The 19,317-nt window shown below is 46.7% G+C and overlaps 2 protein-coding genes and 1 long non-coding RNA gene across 4 annotated transcripts; 2 read left to right on the plus strand and 1 right to left on the minus strand.

Moving 5' to 3' along the window:
• Nucleotides 1-208: 208 nt before the first annotated feature.
• LOC106909216 (aldo-keto reductase family 1 member B1) lies at nt 209-6,919 on the plus strand. 2 transcript variants are annotated; one of them, XM_014975532.2, is made up of 10 exons: nt 209-440; nt 885-1,055; nt 1,131-1,247; nt 1,508-1,585; nt 1,719-1,835; nt 1,958-2,070; nt 3,474-3,561; nt 4,886-4,969; nt 6,341-6,423; nt 6,491-6,919. In XM_014975532.2, exons 1-10 carry the CDS (start codon nt 363-365, stop codon nt 6,522-6,524), a joined length of 963 nt encoding a protein of 320 aa, XP_014831018.1. In that variant the 5' UTR covers nt 209-362; the 3' UTR covers nt 6,525-6,919. The 2 variants fall into 2 exon arrangements, with proteins under 2 accessions (XP_014831018.1, XP_087862206.1); XM_088006080.1 differs by lacking the exon at nt 4,886-4,969.
• On the minus strand, nt 2,828-18,053 carry klhl36 (kelch-like family member 36). Its single transcript, XM_088006074.1, has 9 exons — nt 17,626-18,053; nt 17,456-17,518; nt 17,000-17,194; nt 16,683-16,805; nt 16,294-16,515; nt 15,922-16,227; nt 15,617-15,844; nt 15,396-15,553; nt 2,828-7,702 (listed from the first exon to the last, which is right to left on the minus strand). The coding sequence occupies exons 2-9, from the start codon at nt 17,507-17,509 to the stop codon at nt 7,132-7,134; spliced, it is 1,857 nt and encodes a 618-aa protein (XP_087862200.1). The 5' UTR covers nt 17,510-17,518; nt 17,626-18,053; the 3' UTR covers nt 2,828-7,131.
• On the plus strand, nt 8,355-9,337 carry LOC148158593 (uncharacterized). Its single transcript, XR_015762989.1, has 2 exons — nt 8,355-8,668; nt 9,046-9,337. It is a non-coding gene; the product is annotated as an uncharacterized LOC148158593 (long non-coding RNA).
• Nucleotides 18,054-19,317: the final 1,264 nt, after the last annotated feature.

Consider the following 19,317-nt stretch of genomic DNA (forward strand, 5'->3'; position numbering starts at 1 on the left):
CCTTCGTGCGCGCGCGCTTTTGTGTGTGCGTTTGCTTGTAATATCTAGAAATGAATGGAAGTCAATGGAAAGTCCCCACAAAGATAGCCACACAAACGTGTGTGTGTCTTGCTGCAAGTTTAAAGCCAATGACCTTTGAACCCTGCCAGTACTCTTCTGTATTTACTCAAATAGTTGCTGGAGGAGCAAAACTTTGACCTTTGCCCTATAATGAACTTCCTGTTTGATAAAACCAGAGAGAGAGACAGAGGGGGAACAAACCGGGTCAGAACCAAACAAGAACAAGCCAGAAAAGAAGAGAGGAGGAAGAAGAACCCTGCTGCAGCAACTGAAGCAACAGCAGCAACTGCAGCAGCTGAAGCATGGAGCAGCAGCAGGACAGACACATTCAGCTGAATGACGGCAACCGCATGCCGCTGCTGGGGCTGGGGACATGGAAGGTACACACACTGATACACACACTTGTGTCTCCAGGTTCTGGTTCTGCTCTGTATCAGAACCAGAACCAAACACAGAGAAGCAGCATTCAGCTTCTATGCACCACCGATCTGGAACAAACTTCCAGAAAACTGAAAAACAGCTGAAATCCTGAGTTCCTGTAAACGCAGACAGAAGCTGGTTGAAGCTGATCGATAATCAGACAGTTATCGGCTCCAGCCTCTGTTTCTGTGATGTCAAGAAGGAAACACGTTGAAGTGTCTTCCTGTAGGAAGCGGCCGAGGTGACAGGAAGTGGCGGCGGCACCACAAACACCCTCAGCTTTTTTCCCATCACTCCAGGTGTCTGAAACCTGCAGAAAGCGGCCATGTTTAATCTGCACTGTGATAGTCGCTTGCTGCAGCAATGATGTCACTGAGCTGGACCGACGCCTTTGCTTGCCTCAGCCCTTCCAGCAGGCACCCATCCAGCCCGCCGTGGAGGCCGCCATCGCTGCCGGTTACCGCCATATTGACACCGCCTTCAGCTACAGGAACGAAGTGGAGATCGGGAAAGCGCTACGCTCCAAGATGGAGCAGGGTGTCATCCGGCGGGAGGATGTGTTCATCGTCAGCAAGGTGAGAGAGCCACCGACGTTGCCATCGCTGCCGCTATCACTGCCGCCATCAAACTTCCTCTGCTCTGTCCTCTAGCTGTGGTGCACACACTTTGACCCCGAGGACATCCCCGTCTGCCTCAACCGCTCCCTGCAGGACCTGCAGCTGGACTACCTGGACCTGTACCTCATCCACTTCCCCGTCGGCTTCAAGGTCAGATCAGGAGCCAGAGGTCAGGTCAGAGGTCAGAGCGCTCTTACAGGCCGCTCAGATTCTAGTTGGAAGGTTAGCGCTTTCAGCAGCAGCGTTATATGTTACCATGGTAACTGCATCACCACAGCTAACACAGAGGTCCTGAGATCAACGTGAGCATGTTAGCTTCCTCAGACAGACTGGCAGCTCTGGAGGAGCTGCAGAGCTTCACAGCTCAGGTCCAGCAGCTGCTTTGTTGAAAATGTTTCCTGGTTTTGCAGAAATCGGGAGACGATCTGTTTCCACGGAAGGACGGGAAGATCGTGACGTCAGACACGGACTACGTGGACGTGTGGCGGGTGAGACCTGGCGGCCATGTTTATTAAACTCTTACTGAACATTGTCTCCGTGTAACTAGATCAATAAATCAAGTGATTAAGAGTATTGATGTCTCTCTCCTGTCTGTCTGCTGACTGTCTCCTGTCCCTCCAGGGACTGGAGGCGCTGCAGGCTGCCGGCAGGGTGAGGAGCATCGGCGTGTCCAACTTCAGCGTCTTGCAGCTGGAGCGCCTGCTGGCCCTCTGCAGGGTTCCTCCTGCTGTCAACCAGGTGCTGCCAGAGCCAGCCCATGTCTCCAGATTTCATCATTTCCTTCTGCTGTATTTTCCAGCCACGATAAGAGCTGTAATCTGAAACTAACCGGTGCACCTCGGACCCGGTGTCTCTGGCAGGTGGAGCTCCATCCCTACATGGTCCAGAAGGATCTGGTCGAGTTCTGCAGGTCCAGAAACATCGCACTGACGGCCTACAGCCCCTTCGGCTCCCCTGGAAGACCCTCAGAGATGTAAGAGCCGGTTTGTTGGATCTCCTCTGATCTGAACCTGGGGAGCAGCGGCCATCTTTATCTGTTCAGTTTTCTGACTCCTTGTATTTTATTTATAAAAAATGTTTCATTCTCAATATTTAGCACATCAAGTCACGAACATCATTTCCAGTACAACTAAACATGCAAACTAGGTTTGCCAATTGTAGCGTCCAGTATTTGTTCCGTACTCTACAAATGTGTACGTATTGTAATAAAGAAATGGTCCCCGAGTACTTTATATAGTAGGCTGCTCCAGTCATTGTTTCACTCACGGTGTTGGTGATATTGTGCCCAACTGCTTTCTGGGTAACACACACTAACCGACACGCTGCCGCCGCTGCTGCTTTTAATACTTCTTCTCTTTGGGTTCTCCTATGGTCGTCTTGTGAGTATGTCATTATGATAGTCTTCTAGATCGGTGGATTTACAGCAATTTAAGGTATTAGGGTCAGAGCGCGCTCTGTAAGCGTGTCAGTTCGGGCATACCGGAAGCGGAAGTCGATATATCTTTAATGTATTCGGCAGAAATAAGCTCCGTTTTTTTCTGAAACCACACATGGCGCTGTTAACCGTTCCTGCTGAAGCTCCAAACTTCGTGGGGGAAACACAGGGGAGTTCCTTCCCTTTGTTAAGAGAGGAAAAATTATTGAACTTTAAAAACCTTTTGACTCGTTATATCCTCTCTATGCCCGGGTTCAGAAAAATGCTGTGCGCAAAGACTGAGATCACGCAGAGATAACAGCGTCACAATAATCAGCATTTATTCAAGACAGATGCAGACTATGACCAGACAAACACATCACACAACATCAGAAACCTCAGAGCACAAACAACACATGAATTTACCTGAGAGAGAAAAAGACAAAAGATGGAAACGACAAACAAAAAGCAAAGACGTCTTTGGAGAGTTGCAAGAACAAAATCTAAATTGTTACTTCTGTGTAGAAAGTTTTATCCTCTTGTATTTAATTTATTCAAATAAGGCGTACCTTTTCTCCTCCAACCAGGAGCTATCTCTGACCCTCTATCTGAAGCCAGAAACCCCTGCCGTGTTTACGGCCTTTCACAGATGAGTGTGAAAAGCTGGAACTTCTCCTGATTGTTTTCCCACAGACAAAAGGCAGTTCAAACGATCCTAGCAAACCATCTGCTGTAACTACAAGTAAAATAAAGGTCAATAGGCCAGAATAAGTCACTGATTTAAAACCACAATTTAGGCCATTTGAATCAAGACATATTAAGTTTTAAAACTAGCTTATTTTAAATTTATTTTCTCAACACCTTTAACCATTTTAAAGGTTAAAAAATGGTTCTTCAGGTTTAGAGTGCTGAGGGTTTTCCTCCAAGGTTACCTGACTTTTTATTTATCTGCTCTGCTGCAGGAAGAGAGGCGAGGCTGACCCCCACAATCTGCTGCAGGACCCTGTGGTCGCTGACATTGCAGGGAAGCACCGCCGCAGCCCGGCACAGGTCAGCAGGGTGTGTGTTAGGGGTGTACAATAATCTCACCATACGATAGTTGATATTCTGATCACGATACAATATTTGTCAAGCAATACAATTAGATGCATTTTTACGATTTTCTGAAAGATTTTAGAAGGACAGAGTGATTTTAGTGACATTTTGTGTTCCATAGACTTTAATTTAATTAACTGAGAAGTGATTAAAAGCGCCAACTACACAATACCTGCCTCTGATTGGACAGAGTCCAACAGCTGGACAAAATGAATCAAAGATGCAATGAGAAAATTAGTTTCTGTCATTTACTTCATGTGGATTTGACATAAAACTCAAAGTTTCAACAGTGATCCAGGAGCTGAGTGAGGAGATTATCAGCCTCTGTAGAGTCTCAATATGCAAATGTTTTCTTCTGGACATACTGTGGCTCCATTTTGGAGTAAAAAAAGTCTTTTGGACTAAAGGGAAAAAGCTTTTCTACCGTGGCTCCCGAAGTTAGCCGTGGCTGTAAGCTGTTTACTACTAACTGCTGGGGTAGTGGCTCCGCCTCACCCTGTGATCGACTCCGTGCAGCTGCGCAGCGCCGCCATTCCCCTGCTTGGCTCTCTGAGTATCTGCCTCTCAGACTGCCAGGATCTCATCGTTCTCTCAGTCTCTGATGCTCTTCGTGTTCCAGCTCCAAACAGAGCCGCCGCTGCTGCTGCGTGTTCATTCTTCAGGTAATCCTTTATAAGCTAAAAACAAATTACGAAGTGGATGGCAGCAGTCAAACTTTGCATTAATTCCGCGATCTCACTGGTTTTGGCGCTGCTCCGTTCCGCTTCTCCTTCACGGTTACTTGCGCAACTTTACTTCGTCTCTCAGCAACAAAATCCATCCCATTGTTATTTATTGAAGATTTGAGATTTCCATAAACACAGGAATTTAATGTTTCGTTTCGTTTTTTACGTTTGGAAGCTCATTCCCTCTCACATAACCGGAAAAGCCAGAAAAATATGGTTTACTAATTTTATCATAACTCTGGTTTTACTTGGCTCATTAACACAATTTAAAAACTGGTGTGTAGTTTATAATGTGCACTTTAAGCTCGAGTTGGAAGTGAGACTGAGGGAGGCGGAGTCTGGCTGCTACATACCAGACATGTTAAAAAGACGCTATACAGCTACGGACCACTATGGTCTAACGTATCGATACTCGCAGATGAAAAATCAATACATTCCGAGGGTGGAAAATATAGATACATATCGTAGAACCAATATTATACAGCCCTAGTGTGTGTGTGTGTGTGCGCGCGCGCTGCAGGGTGTGTGTGCTGACCACAGTCGTGTCCTTGCAGGTTCTGCTGAGATTTCATGTGCAGCAGGGAATCCCAGTCATTCCTAAAAGTGACAAACCTCATCACATCCTGGAGAACACCAAGGTAGAACCCAAGAGAACCGGTCCAGAACCGCTCCTAGGACGTTTCCTCAGATCCTCCCAGAGAGCTCCCGCCTTGGCCCAAAGCTTCCTGCCAGAGAATCACTTAGCCACCGAGAGCGACTGGGGCAAACCCGGAGGCGAGATGCGCCAGCCGACCCCGTCGCTAGGAGGCCGACACCGTCGCTAGGCAGGCCGACCCCGTCGCTAGGCAGGCCGACCCCGTCGCTACGCAGGCCGACCCCGTCGCTAGGAGGCCGACACCGTCGCTAGGCAGGCCGACCCCGTCGCTACGCAGGCCGACCCCGTCGCTACGCAGGCCGACCCCGTCGCTAGGCAGGCCGACCCCGTCGCTAGGAGGCCGACACCGTCGCTAGGAGGCCGACACCGTCGCTAGGAGGCCGACACCGTCGCTAGGCAGGCCGACCCCGTCGCTAGGAGGCCGACCCCGTCGCTAGGAGGCCGACCCCGTCGCTACGCAGGCCGACCCCGTCGCTACGCAGGCCGACCCCGTCGCTACGCAGGCCGACACCGTCGCTAGGCAGGCCGACACCGTCGCTAGGCAGGCCGACACCGTCGCTAGGCAGGCCGACACCGTCGCTAGGCAGGCCGACACCGTCGCTAGGCAGGCCGACACCGTCGCTAGGCAGGCCGACACCGTCGGTAGGAGGCCGACACCGTCGCTAGGCAGGCCGACACCGTCGCTAGGCAGGCCGACACCGTCGCTAGGCAGGCCGACCCCGTCGCTAGGAGGCCGACCCCGTCGCTAGGAGGCCGACACCGTCGCTAGGCAGGCCGACACCGTCGCTAGGCAGGCCGACACCGTCGCTAGGCAGGCCGACCCCGTCGCTACGCAGGCCGACCCCGTCGCTACGCAGGCCGACCCCGTCGCTACGCAGGCCGACACCGTCGCTACGCAGGCCGACCCCGTCGCTACGCAGGCCGACACCGTCGCTACGCAGGCCGACCCCGTCGCTACGCAGGCCGACACCGTCGCTACGCAGGCCGACACCGTCGCTAGGCAGGCCGACCCCGTCGCTAGGAGGCCGACACCGTCGCAAGGCAGGCCGACCCCGTCGCTAGGAGGCCGACACCGTCGCTACGCAGGCCGACCCCGTCGCTACGCAGGCCGACCCCGTCGCTACGCAGGCCGACCCCGTCGCTAGGCAGGCCGACCCCGTCGCTACGCAGGCCGACCCCGTCGCTACGCAGGTCGACCCCGTCACTAGGCAGGCCGACCTCGTCGCTAGGCAGGCCTCCATTGTAGATTTTCCCCGACTCAGAGCCGCCGGGCGAGGCTCTCTGGTTCCTCTGGGAAAACAGACCCGGTTCTACCAGTACTCCTTGAGGTTCTGACCCAGCCTGAACCTTGCAGGTCTTCGACTTCGACCTCGGCGAAGACGACATGGACGCCCTGAGAGGCCTGGACCGCGGCTGGAAGGCCTGCGCTCTGGACGAGTGAGTCAGAAGCAGAACCGGACCCGGCTGCTCGGGTCCACATGCTGACTGTGGTTGTGTTCCTCAGAATCAAGTCCCACCCCTACTACCCATTCGAGTGACGGAGGGGGCGGAGCCACCCTGACTGCATGATGAAGATGAAGAACAGCGTGACCCGATCTGAAACGAAAAGCCGGTTCTGGTGGTTCTGATGCTTTTATTACAGTACTGAGAACATAAACGCCTCTGGAGAGTAACAGTTTAGTCTGGCTGGGTCTGGTTGGTTCTGATTAACTGCCAGATCCAACTCGTTCGTTTTTTATACTTTTTGATTCTTCCTGAGTTTCTGCTTAGAGCTGAAAAAGTCTGTTCTGACCTCACACCCAGAACCACCGAACTGGACCTCCCGACCCGCTTCCTTCTGTGGTTCTGCACCGGTCCGGAACAGAACCGTCTGCAGTAAACATCTGATCAGATTGTTTCTTCCTTTGATGACAAATAAATCTGAAGAAGCTGGCTTCCTGTTTCTGCTCCTTCACAATAAAAGTCTTGAATGCATCTCTGCAAGGATCAATGAAGGTTAAACGGCAGCTGGGTGGACCTGACCCGATCCGTCCCAGTAGATGTGCAGTAGATGAACTGGGCCTGGTTCTAAATTAAGATTAAAATGTGCATAAGGGTTAGAGCAGAACTTGTGGTTCTGACCCAACAGCAGCAGAATCAGCGCTACTAAGGTGGTGACTCGCTCCCGCCTCTTCGGCCCGGCTTCTTCTTCTCTGGTTCCGGACGCGGCAGTTCCGCCCTGACAATGCACACGCAGGCGGCGGCCCCGGCAGTGCGCATGGGCAAGTCGGGTCCTCGGGACCAGAACCCGGCATCTGGGTCAAATACCTGCGTGACCCGGGAGAAGGCGGCGCTCTCCCAGCTGTAGCCGCCCAGCACGTAGATCCTGCTGGCCCAGACTGCCAGGCCAGCCTCGCTGCCGGGCCGCAGTAGTGGCGCCGCCCGGGTCCACTGATCCGACCGTGGGTCAAAGAACTCGGCCTCCAGAATGTCGAAGCGCTCGGCGGTGTCGGCATGGTCGTCACTGCCCCCGATGGCGTAAACGAGGTGGCGCAGGGACGCCATGCGGTGCCAGCCGCGGGCCACGGACATGGGCGGGCGGTTCCGCCACGCCTCGCCGGGCCGGGCCAGGTATAGGCTCAGCACGTCCCGCCGGTATGGCCCGATCTGGAAGTCGTGACCCCCAGAGATGTAGATCGCCCCCTGGTGGATGGCGCCAGCGTGGCCATAGGTGGGCCTGTAAGAGAAGCAGAACCTCAGAATCCGTCGTGCGCAGAACAGACCAGACATTTTTTGGCACACGGGTTCTTCTGCATCGTGTATTTTTACTATTCAACTTTTATACTATTCAGCTTGTTCTGCTAATGCTGGCTATATTTTCTGGTATTCATAAACTTTATACTTTTTATAATCTTCAGCTTTTTAGGAATTTTTCAGCCTCATTGAAATGAATGGACTAAGATTCTGGGGCCGAATCGCCGGAAGCTCCCTCCTGTGGCAGGATTGAGAATTACAATGTAAAATGTCATAGGTCATTATCTGTATAACTAATTACAACAAGGGTCCCCAAACTACGGCCCGCGGGCCGGATCCGGCCCGCCACGTCATTTGGTCCGGCCCCCTGAACAATGCCGGATCCGGCCCGCCTCCTCATACCAGAGAGCATTCAGTGTTTTTTTTCATATATTGTATTTTCCGGTTTATATGTGGATTTTTCTTCAACCACCAGGGGGCTTTTGAGCAGATGTGAAACTATCTTTCCCTCAATGGAATATATACTAGTCAGTCCCAGTCACCGTTTCACTCATGGTTTTTTCCATTTGCATTCTGGGTAAAAATCTACCTAAAAGCCCGAATGTGTCGTCGCCCGTCCCCCCCCACGTCGACAGGAATTTTCTAAGGTTTCTTTCTCCAAAAACTAAGACCGGCCCCCGACCAGAAGAAGGAACAGCTATGTGGCCCTCGCAGGAAAAAGTTTGGGGACCCCTGAATTACAATGAACCATGCAGTTTCAGACAGACGTAACATAAGAGTAGACCCCGCATTGGCCGCTGCGGCGCAAGAAATACGGCGGCCATCTTGGAGCGGTATACCCTCCTACTTTGCTCAATCAAAACAGCAGAAGATGCCTCAGCACTGAGGGATATTGTTGTTCTGGTCGATGGATTATTGATGTGAGGGCTCCACAGACAACATTTCACAAGTAAGATGGACATATTATTGTGTATATATTGTGATTAGAATATTACTTTACTGTATTTATGTCCACCGGCGAGATACCAGCTAATATTAGCTACAGTGCTTGGTGTAATACGGGTTCAGCCCCGCTATGAAGGCTAACTGAGATTCTGTACATCTAAAACAATTAATTATTCTCTAACATTGACTTAGATTATCTGACACAAGGGCCTATATTAGAAATGAAACAATATAACACATATTATAAAACTTATATTATGTGTTATAACATTCACCAGCAAAGTTTACACAGGTGGTAAAGACTATTATTTATATTCTTTCACTCTGTCAAAGTAAGATACATCCTAAATCTTCCGTTTTTGTTTTGAAAGTTTCCTAAAGACACGATGAGGAAGAAGAGGGAGAAATCTATAAAGAGAGACGGATTCACTGCAGCACGGATGGATCTCACATCGGATTTTGGACTCAATCAGCTGCTGAATCTCTGAAGCTGGAATTCGTCTGCTGAAAAACAGTCAATGAATAATTAGATACATTTTTATATAAACATGTATCTAATATATATTATTCAGTATTAATCCTTATTTATTTGTCATTATTAATAATTATTTATTTGATTTGTATATTTATATAAGTATGTATTGATATTACTAAATAAATAAATTAACGGCTGTGTGCTTTGTAAAATGCTCATCATACATCAATATTACATCAATATCAGGATATTTTATTCATATTCTATGGTTTTCCCCACAAAGCATATTTAAATATGCCTAACTATGCATCAATACAATTTAAAAAAACTTAAAAAATACAATTGTTTATAACTGTAGCTTTCATAGCTGTTTGAATAAGGTTTTAAGTAACAAAAATGCGTATTATGATCGATTAAATGCGCTGATATGTCATTGTGCCTCCCAAACATATAACACTGAGTGAAGTGGAGTACCGCTCCAAGATGGCCGCCCTAAATCCCGTCAGCTACAATAGGCGAGAGCGGTCCATGAGGGTCTATTCTCATATTATGTCCAGGGTTTCCCCCACTGTATTATAAGCCTGGCGGCCCGCCATGCTTTACTAGCCCCACCGCCAGGCTAAGCGTTGCTTGTTTACATTTCGAGGAAAATTAAAAGAAAAAAAAAAAATCCTTTTTTTTCTTCTATTTTTAAGCCGGGCTGCAAGGTTCTCTTTTGCTCTTAGCATTTCACTAGCAGAGCAGATTTATTCCTAAAGGATAGGTTTTTAATAGGTTTATAAATGCATTTAAACCCACAGCGCGGACCAATCACAGCTGGCGCCTCGCGCACTGCCGCCTCCTTCCACTCAAACTGGACTCAGGCTGACCTGTATGGATATTTATATAAACTTACTGTGAGGAATTATGATCCTTTGGAGAAACTCTGGGTAAGAGTTTAAAACCCGCCGCGTTAGCTCTGGTTGCAGCTCAATGTGAACTGCAGGAATAAGTTGTAGCGAATTCAGAGGCGCGTTGTGGAGCGGCGAGAATGATTTATCTTTGTGAACGAACAATTATATGCGGCGTTTCCATCTCAACACGCTGCCCAGTGTGTGGCTCTGCGTCTGTCTTCCCTGTAAAGTTCATGTCTGGTCCCGGTTGGCCGGAGCGTTAGTGGATAACGAGCAGCGCTAACCTGATCATGCAGGTTCAGCCCGGTGAGGAGCTTTAACGCTCTCCTCGGAGTCACACATCACGCTGATTTTATATCATTTTATTTTTTTTTTAGTATTATTTTTCCGGTTACACGATGCTCAAACCATATTAAATGCGATGTCTACTTAGAGTTACGCGCGGCTGCTCGGAAATCTGAGAAACCCGTCCCATAAACTCGACCAACCAGAATAGTTTCTGTGACGATTAAAAACTCAACAGACACGAAATGGAACAACTAGTAAGCCAAATCTCCGTTTGTTGCGCATCTCTGCACAATGCAGCAGATTTAACTCATCATGCAGGGCCGGTCCAAGGCTGCATGAGGCCTGGAGCAGACTTTAACTAGGGGCCCCTCTAGCTGCTAAAATCATCAGCACCTCTAACAGCTTCTGTGTTAGATTTAGTGAAATACGGGAGAAGGGAGTAGTTTAATTGACCAGCCTAAAGAGCAATAAGTTATAATCACAGTTTACTAAATTGGATTTGTAAATTCAAAGATTAAACTCACAGCATCAGATTGTTGCTATGGTAACAAAACAATCTAACTATTCTTTGAAATTTGACAAAGTAAACTTGCCAGCTCCTTAAAATCTTGTATTGAAATATTAAACAATTTAAAATCATTTAATTTATCTCTGCCTAAACAATTGAATAAAATTTAACAGCATTGATCATCTCAATAAACAAGTGTTACATTTATGTATCTGTGGTCTGTTTTAAAATATTAGTGTTTATGGGGCCCTGAAGCTCTTGGGGGCCTGATGGAGCTGGTGACTTAATTTGGATTAAACAGAAGTGAAAATTTGTTGTTTTTAGATTAGTTGTGGGTTTAAATAGCATTTCACTGGAGATCTTTTCCCATAACATATAATTACACAGTAATACTTTTACATTTCCTGTCAACTTAACATCTTTTAATACAAAAACACGGTGGATCGCCTCGACGCCCCGACCACTGGACTTAGCAAGTTTTCTGGGGGAAATCCTCATGTCTATGGTTTCAGACATAGACATGGTTTCAGAGCTGTTAGGGAGGAAACAAAGCAGCAGTCATTTTGAGGTTAGGCAGTTAAAAAGCTTTTTAACACCTGGGGAAAAGTGATAAGGTTTAAAAAACTGTTTCATGTAACTTTGCATTAGAGGTGTGCCGATCGATCGGTCACCGATCATAATCGGGCCGATTTTCGTGAAAAAGTGCATGATCGGTGATCATTGGCTCTTGTTGCCGATGCCGATCATCTCATTTCCAACCTGCCTGTGCAGCTGGTCTCCTCTTTCCTTCACTCTGCACAAACGCGCAGCAACAAATCCTAATCGATGTGGAACTATAACGCACTGAGTGAATGGGGAAGTTTGCGTGTTGCGGCGGAAAATTGAAGCAGGTCAAAATGCATCAACACAACGAAGCTAATATGGCATAAAAACAATGACGGAGTTTGGCTACATCGAGGCTCACTGCAGTAAAAAGACATACGGAGGATCAGACAGCAGGTAAAGCAGCGCACAGCTACAAACACTCACCCGGATTAGCATGACGGTCAGAAAGCTAAACAAATAACCTGGAAAATTATTTAAGTCTTCGAGCTGCGATGTCAGACGCTGGTTCTGCTCTCCTGTTGAACCGCTGCTACGCTACAGGTAGTAATATCTGACAGACGGAGCTTCGCTTCTGCTCCACCTGGTAGTGACTCTCACACCGAACCTGTTTAAAGCTGCAGCATCTTAACCTAAAAATACATTTTACATATTAAAACTTCGCTGTCCTAACATGAGACAGATAATCTCTAAAAAAATAATCGATCTCCTCCCTGTTCTGCATAATTACTCCGCTCAGTCAGAAACAGCCAATCAGAGCTAGCAGTAACCAGCTAGCCGCCATGCTAACAGGAAGTTTTCATTCAGTAACTCTGGATTGTTTATTGCAATGGAACCTGTTTTTGCCTTTGAATGTTAAGTTTTATACTTGAATTTTTTTGGCAATGTTGAGAGGTTTTAATTTGGCTCTTTGCATTATTTAGCCTCTTCAGAGCCTTCATATGTTATCAGTCTCTTAAAGATAGTTTTATCAATAGCAGTACAATTTGCACAATGCCTGTTTTGTTTAGTTTTCTTCTTGGAAAAAGTTATTAAAAACAAGTTTTTGTCTAAATTAAGGTGAATTCATGGTTCCTTTTTCCACATAATGTAACCGGTAGTGGTTATGATAAAAATAATAATAATAATAATTATGTGATCGGTATCGGTGATCGGCCCTCATGGGTGATCGGTATCGAGAGGAAAAAACCTGATTGGCACATCTCTACTTTGGATTTTTTTTCACTCTGTATGGAGTATGTTACTGCAGGTCAACATGCTAGTGCTAGCCTAGATGTGATCATTAGTATTTTAGCTAGTTTTAGCTTATTTTACCTTATAAGTTGTTGTGATCTTCAAATTCAGATTTGTAAGCACTGTTCTGCACCAATTGGTATATGGGGGACCAAAACTGACATAATAAAAAATAAAAGCATAAATACATATTTATGCTTTTATTTTTGGTCCTCCATATTGGTAATACTGTTACCAATTTTCACCAAAAAGCATACAGCATTCACACTGTATTTTTCACAGGAAATGCACATTTTCTAGTTCATTTTGTCTTGTAGAAATTATGATAAAAGCTCAGATCAGCTGATTATTTCACTATAATTACATTTTGGCACTTTATTTTTTAAAATGTGCAACCTTTTGGATTTAGATAATGCGGTCAGAAGATGTAAACCAGTAGCCACGCAAAAGCTTTATTATATTTTAATAAAAAAATAAATAAAATTCACATCACAAGTTTATATTATGTAGTTTTGGTGTTTTACACCGTCTGTACTAAACTGCAGCAGTCAGAAAGCTGAGCAGCTTCACCGTTTCTCTCGTCTTTACTGCTGTCTGTTCTTCAGAGCGGCTAACCGCTAGCAGCTAGCAGTGCTGCTAATTCATTCTGCTGCTAAGCTTAGCGCATGCGGTCCTGCTTGTTTAATTCTGATTGCTCCTCCTACTCAGTGAGCAGCTCTGGAAGCGGCATGTAAATACGGCAGATTGCAGTGACGTAAATCACGAGCCAATCAGTGAATGCGGCCAGCAACCAATCAAATCGTTTCGACGCTCTAGGTGCTGCTGGTTCTACGCATAGACATCAATACGTAGACCCCTCATGGAGCGCTGAGTCATACGTAACAGCGTCCGCCATCTTCTACGTGGCAGGGGACATGGGGAATTTTTTTTCTTTTGCGTTCCCTCGCAATAATCTACTGATCAGTTCATGCGGTATAATTGATACTGTAAGCCTTTTTTACGGTGGCCGCCGTACTTTCTGCTTTAATACAAGGTTATAAGGTTTTTCCATGGACTATAGAGTTATTATCGCGGGGTAATAAGTCATCTGATTGTGTCTCTATTGTGTTCGTGTCTGAATGGTTTAAAGTGCAGCTTTCTGTGCCGTTCCATCTGAGCCTTAACAGACATAAACATGCAGTAAATAAATCGATTTTCAATCAGTTTTTTGCACCAAAGCGTTAATAATAAACACGTTTTATTATTATTATAAAACACAGCAAACTAATGGTGGTAGACGGCCGCACTGGATTAACTCGGGGAATCTCATCTGTCCGTGTATCATTCAACTCCAAACCTCTTCTTTGTTCTGTCACAATTACCGATTTATTTAATTTTGATTATCATGCTCCAAACTTTGCGAGGACTGACCACCCAGCTCACCCGCTTCCTCATGCACAGAGCCAGCAGCCAGTAACCTTCCCATTCATACTTGATGACGTCACTCCCACATCGACACGCCCACCACCAGGTGTCAAAGCAGCTAACGTTTTCATACAGTTTTCTAATGAGAGAGAGGTGATGAGAAACCGCTGTTAGAGGAGAAGTTCATTAGAAACCAGAGGATTTAGTGAGGAAAGATCAGTCAGGATCAGAGCTGGAGCTGCTGCTCTTCAGTCTGTTTCCAGCTCAGCTTCTCCATGTCGGTATTTAGCTATAAAGATGCTACGAATCAGAGCCCAACATGCTGAAAATGGCTTTTTATGAATAGGAAGGAAACGTGTATGTATTTTCACTTTTGGATAATTTCTCTTTTATCCTCGGCTTCAGCCTGTGAACCAGGACGTCTCAGAAGTCAGTGAGTTCTCCCAGTGAGACCAGCAGACTGAAGCCTGTGACCAGTGTTCCCAGTATAATAAATAAATGTTTTATTCTTTCACTTTTTGTGTATTTTTAAATATCTCAGTCTGAAGTATTAGTGTATTAATAGAGTTTATGTAATGAAATAAAAATAATTTACTGAGAATTATTTTCACTCTTTGCTGTCAATAGCAGAGTTGACGTATAATAAATATTTTTTCTCTGGAAAAAAGTAAGAAAAATATGTAGTTTAATGTTTGAGTGACTGATTTATAGATCAAAAGTAATTTCTCGATAATGTATACAAAAAATAAATACAAGAAAATTATTTGTTTCTTGTCTTGAAACGTTAAATGTAGATTAAATTATGGAATTATGTAAATATATTCTTTAATAAAACACTGTAAGTGTCTGTTCATTAATGTTAATATAAAATAAGAATAATTTCTACCAAATAAAACATTGTGCTCTTTATTCAGAAATGCCCCAAAACAATTAAATAATCACATCAAAAGTTAGAAACTCTCTTTAGTCATTTCTTTGATTGCCAAATATATTAGTGTGTGAGAAAATGTGTCAATGACAGGAATGAATTTAAAATACTTTGTAGAACGGCAATTTCTTAAGTTCGGTCCATTTACCTGTATTAGCTCACTGGCACATATTCCACATTCAATATGGCGGACGCTGTGACGTATCGCAGCAACGGGCCGACGCGCTCCATGAGGCGTCTACGTATTTACGTCTGTGGTTCTAACCCTGAAGTAAGTACGAAAATATTAAAAGAGCCAAGCAAAACACCTGAACTGCGAAACCGGGATCGGACCGGTTAGAGGCGGGCTAGTGGAAAAGCGCCTAAACTGGGGTCCCTGCCCACTAGTGGGGTCCCTACCTGGGCAGCGGCGGTCCATAGGCCCAGCGGTCCTCGGCAGGGCGGTAGAACTCGACGGACGCCAACGCCCCGCTGGCATTCCTGCCCCCCACGGCGATCAGTGACTCGCCAACGGCTGCCAGGTAGAAGTCGACCCGTCGCTGTTTCATCGGCGCCCCCTAGGAGACAGGCGGGTCACCACAAGAAGCTCTGAGCGGGAAAGAGGCGGGACTTCCACTGACCTCGGTCCACTGTTCGAGGCGCGGGTCGTAGCGGTGCAGCCGGTTGCAGGCGGCGTCTCCGCCGTTGTCCCTGGAGGCGCTGCCGCCCGCGACGTAGATGAAACCTCCGAGAACCGCCAGGCAGTGGTGGCTCCGCGGCGCAGGCAGCTGCCCCTGCAGCTCCCAGCGGACCGACTCGCCGTCCAGTCGCCACACGCTGCCGCTCAGCTCCTGGCCGCGCTCGCCCACCTCAGAGAGACGCAGACCGGGCCGGTGTTAACCTTTGACCTCACGTTTCAGGTTGGTCTGGAAAAAAGCGGCAGTACCTCTCCACCAATCAGCATCAGCCGCTCCGCCCCGCCCCTCAGCGCGGTTCGGTCCGTCTGCAGCAGCGGCTGGGCGCTGGGCCGGGCCTGGTACCGCAACGCCTCCTCCACCAGCTGCTGGCAGCCGGTTCCGTCGGGCAACTGGGCCCGGATCGCCGGAAGAACCCGGCCCACCAGATCTCCAGCCGGCATCAGAGGGAACCGGATGTGGGCCAGCAGCTGGTTGGCGTGGGGAGTCCGGTCTGGGTTCTGGCCCAGCCACTGCAGAGCGGCCTGTAGGAGGTTCTGCTCGCTGTCATACTGGACCTGAGGCAGAACCAGAGGCTCCAGAACCGGCGTCCAGCTTTTGAATCTGAGGCTCAGGAGTCTTACCTGGCTGCTGGACAGATAGGAGGTCAGCTTGTGCAGCGGAAGGTTCTGGAGGAAGTCTGGAGTGAGGCGGAGCTTGGAGAACCGGGCCAGAACCCAGCGATCGATGAAGCTGTCCAGCCGCTCCAGGCTGTAGAACCGGGCCACCTGCTGCAGGTCCAGGTAGTTCTCCTCGCTCACCTGCTGCTCCAGGTACTGGCAGCAGAAATCCACGGCTCGCCACAGCTGCAGAACCAGAACCAGAACATTCTGGTGGTGAGAAACAGCTGCTGGATCAAACTAGGAGATTTCACTCCAGTGACGCCTAATGAAGTCTGAGCTTTGAATAGGCCACGTCCACTGACTATGGTCCAGGTCCTGGTTTTGGTCCCAGTCCCCTGGCAGCGTCTCACCTGCAGCAGGTGCGCGGCCTCCAGCACGTCGTGGACATTTCCTCCGTCTAGCTGCAGCTGTCCGCTGTACAGGAAGTCCAGAACCGCCTCCAGACCCACAGAGGACACCCCCACTATCTGCACCTGGGACACGTCCACCAGAGACGCCCCACCAGTTAAGAACTGATTAATAAAGCTTTGACTAGGACACGTCTGTTTGGTTCTGCTGTAAAGAAATGATTTTTGTCTCTGGACTCACAGAGGGCAAAGGTCCGATCAGAACCATCTGGTCCCATCAGAATCTGAGTGTTTCCACGGTGTGAATAGTTTTGTCCTACCTCCGGCTGGAGCTCCTCCCTCATGCCCAGGGTGAACATGGCCTGGAAGTAGGGGCTGCAGATGGCCAGCACGGCCCGATGGGCCCGGAACCGCCGGCCCGCCGCCACCAGAACCACGTCACAGAACCGGGTCTGCTGGCGCTGATCGCTGAAGCCCCGCAGAACCTCCAGCGCCTGGCCCGGGAAGCGGAATGTCTACAGAGAGGCAGAGGCCCGTTAGAACCTGGGGCTGCTGCACTGGTTCTGGTGGAACCAGGTCAGACAGGGTAGGGTCAGGAACCGGCCGTTGGCATGGCAACCAACACTACCCAGCAGCACTCGGTGGTGGAGAAGATGGAGTTATGATGAGCTGATGACATGAAAACACCAGAGGAGACTGGAGAACTACATTACACAGAATGCAACAGTCAAAACCAGGAAACGCCCCACCATCTGCTGCAGCTGGGCGGCTCTCACCTGCGATGGTTCGCTGACCCGGCAGAACCGACCCGGATGGTCTGGTCCGTCCATGACGATCACCTGGGAGACACAGACAGAGACGGACGGAGACACTGAGAGACGGACGGAGACACTGAGAGACGGACAGAAACACTCAACAGCGAACAAGGAGGAGACAGAGTCCTTACCTGCGGCGGGGACACACCGGGAAGCGGGACATTTTCTTTTTGAGCCGAGCAGGAAACCCGCTGCTAGTTTTCGTGTCTGCTTATCTCTACTGTTAACTTCCGTTAAGGGCTTTCAAAATAAGGTCCCAAGAAAATTTGTGTTTTTTCTTTCGTTTTCTTTCTCTTCACAAAGTCTGTTGCCATGGTGATCTAGGCAGCGTCCATCTTTGGCCCCCTTCAGTCTATGGTCTGTACTACAGCCCACAGGGTATCAAAACATAAAACTAAAAAATAATTTAATTCAGAGTAAAACGTTGCTACACACGTGACGACAGGACGAGAAAAAATATTTATTTTGTGAAAGAAATCTTAACGTTTACTCCTGTCTCTTATTTCTAAATCAAATATTTCAACCGGAAGTTTTGTCTTTTTTGTGAGCGTTCAAGACTAGAAATGTTAACAAGACTTAAAAACAATGTCAGTAATTGCAGGCGGAATTTGGCGAACTGCATTACCCACAATTCATTGCTGCATGTGACGTTTTGAGTTAAAAGGCGGATTTATGGCAATGTTTTCTTCGAGTCTTAATAGAAAATTCAAAGAAAATAACATGACAAGGCAGATTAGTAATAAAAAAGTTTGATTTGATAAACTGAGCAGAAAAAAAAACAATAATCACAAGCTAAGTGGAAACTAAAACAAAATGTCACAAATGCAAGACAAATTTCAAATCCTAAATTAAGATATTAACATATTGGTGTAAAGATTGGGCTTTTGTGACGTTGCAACGTTTAAGCACTCTCTAAAATAAAATTATTTCACTTGGAGGTGATTTTTAGAAAGCAGTATTTGTGAATAAAACTTAGGATTAATTATATACTTATTTAACTCCTCATCCCTGTTAGACGACCAAATTGTATTATATTAAAACTTAAATATAGAATAGATTTCTTGTGTAATATCCACTTTTTGAAATCTTTCTAAAATCTTTAATTCTCAACTGAAAAAATGTTTATTATCTCAAAATGTCAGTCACAAAAACCAGGAATTGATATTTATTTTTGAATTTCTTTTACAGAAAGTCATTATAGGGAAAACGTTACACATAATTATGAATTTAATATCTTTATTAATATCTTACGTTTTTGTGGGGCTGGAATAGAAAGCTGTTTGGTTCTTATTATCATCATGATTTTTAAACAAATGTTTTCTTCTCAGACTAGAGGAGAAAACTGATGTCGGAGCTCCTGATGAATTATTGTTACATATTTGGTTCATAAAGTCACAACATTCATAGTTTCTTTTAAAAATAACATTTTAGTTCCACTAGTCTTTATATTTTTCACAATGTAGCATCAGGCATTTCTTTTAAATTTTTATATATGCCTTATGTTTGTTCTTATTTTGATCTTTATTAGCTCCACTTTATACCAAGCTATTAGCTGCATAAAACAGATGGTTTTATGAGTAAAACTCATGTCTCTATTAGTCAAATGACAGACTGATAAATTGAATATTAGAACATTTTAATGTGTATTTTTTGCCATCTTGGAAATATGGCAAAGTTCACAGAGCGAGCTGTCCCAACAAACAAGAATAAAAACAGTTTTCAAAAGTACTGAAATAATTTTTGTCTCACTGAACATGAGTGATTACATAGAATATTCTGTATTCAACAAGTCATAGCAAAACATATCTCCAACAATGACTTGG

Source organism: Poecilia mexicana, unplaced genomic scaffold, assembly GCF_051168715.1.
Source record: "Poecilia mexicana isolate PSO_F unplaced genomic scaffold, ASM5116871v1 scaffold_6, whole genome shotgun sequence".
In the NCBI taxonomy this organism is placed as follows: domain Eukaryota; kingdom Metazoa; phylum Chordata; class Actinopteri; order Cyprinodontiformes; family Poeciliidae; genus Poecilia; species Poecilia mexicana.

Bases quoted from the DNA above. Each gene is read 5' to 3' on its own strand.
- LOC106909216 (XM_014975532.2), top strand. From the start codon at position 363: ATGGAGCAGCAGCAGGACAGACACATTCAGCTGAATGACGGCAACCGC. The intron at 3,562-4,885 runs GTCAGCAGGGTG...GTGTCCTTGCAG, and splicing joins ACCGCCGCAGCCCGGCACAG to GTTCTGCTGAGATTTCATGT. The intron at 4,970-6,340 runs GTAGAACCCAAG...TGAACCTTGCAG, and splicing joins ACATCCTGGAGAACACCAAG to GTCTTCGACTTCGACCTCGG.
- klhl36 (XM_088006074.1), bottom strand. From the start codon at position 17,509: ATGGACGGACCAGACCATCCGGGTCGGTTCTGCCGGGTCAGCGAACCA. The intron at 16,228-16,293 runs GTAAGACTCCTG...GTTCTGCCTCAG, and splicing joins CCTATCTGTCCAGCAGCCAG to GTCCAGTATGACAGCGAGCA. The intron at 15,554-15,616 runs GTCAGTGGAAGT...CCTGTCTCCTAG, and splicing joins GCCTCGAACAGTGGACCGAG to GGGGCGCCGATGAAACAGCG.